The sequence below is a fragment of the Cynara cardunculus genome (genome assembly GCF_001531365.2).
Source record: "Cynara cardunculus var. scolymus isolate 2C chromosome LG 14, CcrdV1, whole genome shotgun sequence".
Lineage (NCBI taxonomy): Eukaryota > Viridiplantae > Streptophyta > Magnoliopsida > Asterales > Asteraceae > Cynara > Cynara cardunculus.
The window spans coordinates 14,401,818-14,407,899 of NC_037541.1; the positions used below are offsets into that span (position 1 = coordinate 14,401,818).

Genomic DNA, 6,082 nt, shown 5'->3' on the forward strand with positions numbered 1-6,082 from the left:
ATAGAGATGAAGCGTACCACAACATATGAACCTGTAGAACCCTGTAATCAAGATCATGAAATCGCTAGGGTTTTAAAATGAAAATGGAGAAATCAAAAATTCAAATTTCAGGTTATATGCACAGATGAGGTCTTGGAAAGCCACAATTTGATACATCAAATCGGCCATTTGTGCAAAGATAGCAACAATCAAAGAAAGCGAGGTCTGACCTTACCAAACTGGTTTTGGCGCACAGGGGAGAGATGGAAAAGGAAGAAGAAAACTGTTAGAGAAGAAAGAAGGGTCTGGCCTTACCAAAACGGTTTTGGCGCACAGGGGAGAGATGGAAAAGGAAGAAGAAAACTGTTAGAGAAGAAAGAAGGGTCTGGCCTTACCAAAACGGTTTTGGCGCACAGGGGAGCTGCTGGAAAAGGATAGAGAAGAGGACTGGCGCACATGGGAGCTACCGGAAGAGGACTTTAACCATTGAAATTAAAGTTAATGCATTAACAAGTTGTACATTGTGCTTTATAACTTTTTATTAAGAGTTTTTTGAATTTCTTGCGTAAAATAGTTGTAATATATGCTTCAAGAGTTATAATTAAGATAATGACCTAAATGCTTATATATGTAGTATAGATATATATTTATATTGATTCAATCTTTCATCAAAGTGAGATATCTCAACCTCAACCAATAATTCGCCAACACTTCAATATTCAATTTTCATGATACATCTAATTACCTTTTGGTTCTTATTTTAACACACACACATATTGATGACCGTAAACATAATTCATTTTTACTTTTATATAAAAAGATTTGTTTTTATAAAAGTACGGTCATCCAAGTATGATAACCTTATGAGTTAAGCATCATGAGTCAAGCCTCATGAGTTGACATAATTAATCTCATCCTTCTTTCTTATACATACCCCTTATTCCAATCTTTCAAACTCTCACCAATGTGAGATATCTCAAACTGAACCTTATGAGTTGACATAATCTTATCATTCTTTCTTATACACACCTCTTTATTCCAATATTTCAATTTTTCACCAATGTGGACATCCTAAACTCAATCCCAATTTACCAACACCTCAATACTCAATTCTTATGATATCAGCTTAATACTCTTAATTCTTCCCTCAATATATTAATAGTTGATTGCATTAAGTAAATCGTCCTTGATGTTTGTTTGAAACTTTATCAAATGACATTATTGTACTAATTCGTATAAGATATCCAAAAGTTTAAATTTGTTTTCACAACTAGTCCCTAGCTTTAACTCCTTTCAAATTTGTTAAATTCAAATGCTTGGCATCTTTGTTTTTTACAACTTAAAAAAACTATTTTAAATGTAGAAAAAGCAAAAAACAAAGAGTGAATTACATTAGTGGTCCCTCTTGTCTCTAAAACAATCTAAACTTTTTATTTTCATAGCATCTATGACCCTTCCACTTAACCATATTAATTAACAACCATTATGATTGACTCATTGATCTTTAAACAAACTATAGAGACAAAAGATGCAATATGCTCTAAAATATAATGCAATTCACGTTTTTTTTATCTTTTATTAAAAACAATTATATATCCAATCACAAATCAAATATCTTAAATGAAATACATACCAAATAAAAATCTTTATATTTATTTAAAACTATAAAATTTACACACAAAAATTAGCATTAAATAATCTCAAGTTTAGAAAAACAAAAGAAATCGAGATACATTCACATATTTTTTGAGTTGAGAATTAAATATATGCGAGCAAAATACCGAAAATTAAGTTGAAATATGAGGTTATTAATATATAGTCAAAATAGTTTGCATTTGCTTTCACTACTAGTCCCTGGCCTTTTAACTTCTTGCAAATTCGTTAAATTTCTTCGTTCAAATGCTCGGCATCTTTGTTTATTACAATTTAAAAACACTAATTTATACAAGCATGTGAAACAAAACGCAAAAAACAAAAGAAATACCTAACCACCCCCTCCCCTCTCCAAATCTTACCCCAACTCCCACCCCTTTGTCTTCTTCGCCAACCCTACCATCCATCCATATAAGAATCTCCGTCGCTACCCACCACCCCTCCATCTTCTTCAAGAATCGCCATCACCAATCTCCTTGATGAACAATAGCGATTTCCTTCTCTCTCTCTCTCTTTCTCTCTCTCTAGTTTTGTCTTTGTGGGTTTTTGGATTTACGAAATGAGTTTTGGAACAAGAAGATGAAGCGTAATGGATTGGATTTTGGTTATGTTTTTCAAATGTGGTATTTCTAATTAAAACCCAAAAATGAGATTTAAGAATTTTTTTTTTGAAAAGGTAATTTGGGGTGGGGGGTTAAGGTAGAAGTTGATTTCATATTTTCTTTGTGTTTACAGTTGAGAGTTGGTGGATAGCTTTTGTCTACAAATCAAAGCCAAGACCGTTATTTTCCACATCTCTCTTTTCTCGTACTCTCCGCCCTCTTCGTTTTCATCCCTCTATTTATTCTTATTCAATCCCCGAATCCCTCAACAGATATTGCTGCTTGGCCAACAATGGCTTTCTCTGGATCCAAGATTATCCAACAGCCTCTCCCTCTCCACACCACTATCAGATCTCCCGACAACCCCTTACTCTCCGATCCCTTCACTGCAGCCCCTTTCCTTGGATCAACCCGGACCCTCCGCCTTACCCATTCCATTTCAGCTTCTCAACGTCGATCTGCTTCTCCTATCGTTGCTGTCTCCGATGTTTTCAAGGAAAAGAAGCTCAAATCCAATACCGATCTCGTGCGTTCTCTCTCACTCTTCATTCTAAATCTTCTTGCTTTTTTTTCAGCTTCTTTATAGCCAATTACTTGATAAACATATTGAAATTGCCAATAAAAAAGTTTTTAGTTTTGTTTAATTTTATTTTTAGTGCTTGCAATACCATTAACTCATTGTTGACATGCAAATCAATCTGGCCTAAAAAGTTGATCATATCTCAACATATCAAATTGCTTTATTATAAAATTGATCTGTGGCTTTTACTCTGTTTTCAGCTGCTTACCAAAGAAGAAGGGTTACAAGTATATGAGGACATGATCTTGGGCAGAGCTTTTGAGGATATGTGTGCACAAATGTATTACAGGGGGAAAATGTTTGGTTTTGTTCATTTATACAATGGACAAGAAGCTGTTTCCTCAGGATTCATCAAGCTCTTGAAGAAGGAGGATAGTGTTGTGAGCACCTACCGTGATCATGTTCATGCCCTGAGCAAGGGGGTGCCTGCCCGTGCTGTCATGAGCGAGCTCTTTGGGAAGAAAACCGGCTGTTGTCGTGGACAGGGTGGATCTATGCACATGTTCTCTGCTGAACACAATGTTCTTGGTGGGTTTGCCTTTATAGGAGAAGGCATCCCGGTTGCCACAGGTGCAGCATTTGCTAGTAAGTACAGGAGGGAAGTTTTGAAAGAAGCCGATTGTGATCATGTCACATTGGCATTCTTTGGAGATGGAACTTGCAACAACGGTCAGTTCTTTGAGTGCTTGAACATGGCAGCTCTATGGAAATTGCCTATCATATTCGTGGTGGAGAACAATCTGTGGGCAATTGGAATGTCCCATCTGCGTTCAACTTCAGATCCAGAAATCTGGAAGAAGGGTCCAGCTTTTGGGATGCCCGGRGTTCATGTTGATGGTATGGATGTGTTGAAGGTGAGGGAGGTAGCAAAGGAGGCTATTGGAAGGGCTAGAAGAGGGGAGGGGCCAACATTGGTTGAATGTGAGACTTACAGGTTTCGAGGACACTCTTTGGCTGATCCTGATGAGCTTCGTGATCCAGGTGAGTGGGTCATATTACAAGTCTCATGCTGTTATTGCTCTTGTTTTTAGTTTCCTGCTAAAAAATTAGGGGCTATTCGGTTGTGGTTTAAAGGGCTGAATATGGTGTATGGTTTATTCAGTAAGCCATAAAGAGGTGTTCAGTTGTGGCTTAATGGCTCAGCTAGGAGCTTATTAATAGATGTTGTCTACATTCAGGTCTTGTTCTTTTTACCAGCTATCATACTGATGATGGCCTCCATAGTCTGGCCTATTTGTTGTCTTAAAAGGTGTATTCCTACTGATATGTGTTTTAGGCGGGGATATAAGGGTGCTACCCTTAGATATATAATCCTTATTAGGTGTCATCTTTATGTTATATGAGTTTTAGCACTTGAGATCAGACTCTGCATATAATTTTGACTCTCTTTGGGCAGTATGACTCCACATTAGTAGAACTGGAAAAGTTTGTTGTTTCATGAAGCATTATTGTCTGTAATAGCATCTTCTTGAAAAAAGTCTTGCTGGTCTTGGGGGATACATATGCCATTTAGTAATTCGGTTCCACCATTTAGTTCGTCTTAGATTGTTTGCTTGCACAGGTGACCTTTGCTCTTTAACTGTTTAGGCTGTCAAGTACATTACCGCTTGTCAATCTCTGAATTGTCCTATAAGAATCCTGAGATTTAATTATTTGATATATTGAGCACATATTTGTTTGTTTCCTGCTGTTGTTTGGTGTTCACAAGCGCATGCTTGTTAAACACTAGATGACCACCATATCTCCAATTGTCTTTTAACATGATTTTTGACCATGACAGCGGAGAAGGCACGTTATGCAGCCAGAGACCCCATAACTGCATTGAAGAAATACTTGATTGAAAGCAAACTGGTAAATGAAGCAGAGTTGAAGGCCATAGAGAAGAAGATAGATGAGCTGGTTGAGGATGCCGTGGAGTTTGCAGATGAAAGCCCTGCTCCATCTAGAAGCCAGCTGCTGGAGAATGTGTTTGCTGATCCAAGAGGCTTTGGAATAGGACCTGATGGAAGCTACAGGTGTGAGGACCCTAAGTTCACTCAAGGAACAGCTCAAGTCTAAGCTTTTGCATAATGTTTTTCTGTAATTCTCGTAAAAAACGTCAACAAGATTGGTATTACCATTATGATTCTAGTCATCATCTTTTTAATATATCAAGTTTTATGGTCCCAATTTACGAAATATGCATCTAAAAATGTTGCAACTTGGGTTCAAAAGTAAAGCTTCCTTGTGTTGGATTACTGGATAAAGACCCTGTCATTTTATATCGATTTATTTTTCTATCATGCATAATACCAACAAACAAAACTATAATCATAACTCCCAAGGTGCTTGAGCTCTTTAAGAGTTTTCAGAATGATTGGATGTACCTTGAATATTAAAAATTTCAACTTTTACAACAAAAACAATTTGGTTTGTTGGCTAAACGATTCGACTTAACAAATGTATGTTTATGTATATTCATTTTCATTTCAACTAATTAACTAACCTACCTTCCAGGAAAGTTCTTGAGCCATACAGTTTTGAATCATTTCTGAAAAAGCTGGCGTACCGTATACTGTCAGTGCCCTTGTAACAGTCTTCACAATTGCCTTTACACCTGTTGGATCAACTGTTTCACACTGTCTGCATGTAATTCATCTTAATATATAGTTTCCAATTCTAGCTCATTATCTATTGATTTGTGGTTAATATTGGTTCTCACAGATATCACAAACTAATTAGTTCTCATTTGATTAGGCCCCTATATACATATATATATATATATATATATATATATATATATTAATCAAACACAACAACAATAACAACATTAATATATATGATATATGATATTGTTGTTGTTACCTCAACGTTAGAAGCTCCCATTTGAAATCCTGTATATCCTTCTTTCACCGTCTCAACCAACCCTCCAGTTGACGCAACAATAGGCACCTACCATTCCAAATTAAAACACAAATATATAGTTAACTTAACAATCATACGTACGATTAATGGTGTGCATATATATGCCTTATGGATGTGTAATTAACAACTCTAATACTTTATATATATATATACTATCTTATAATGCATTTGGCTAAAACTCTTAAACTCTTAATCTCTTAAACTCTTAAAAACAACTTCCATTGCTTTATGTACAACCTATTAAAGCCATCCATCCCTTCCTCATTTCRACGTCCATATCCCTCCTATGTATTCGTTCATATCCCTCATCTCTTTGATCCATATCTTCAATTCCACGTCCATGTCGCTCGGTTCCACGTCCATA

At 36.2% G+C, this 6,082-nt stretch overlaps 1 protein-coding gene across 1 annotated transcript; it reads left to right on the plus strand.

Moving 5' to 3' along the window:
- The first annotated feature begins 2,383 nt into the window (after positions 1-2,383).
- Positions 2,384-5,027, plus strand: LOC112526557 (pyruvate dehydrogenase E1 component subunit alpha-3, chloroplastic-like). The gene is made up of 3 exons (XM_025136892.1): positions 2,384-2,760; positions 3,015-3,795; positions 4,595-5,027. The coding sequence occupies exons 1-3, from the start codon at positions 2,527-2,529 to the stop codon at positions 4,870-4,872; spliced, it is 1,293 nt and encodes a 430-aa protein (XP_024992660.1). The 5' UTR covers positions 2,384-2,526; the 3' UTR covers positions 4,873-5,027.
- Positions 5,028-6,082: the final 1,055 nt, after the last annotated feature.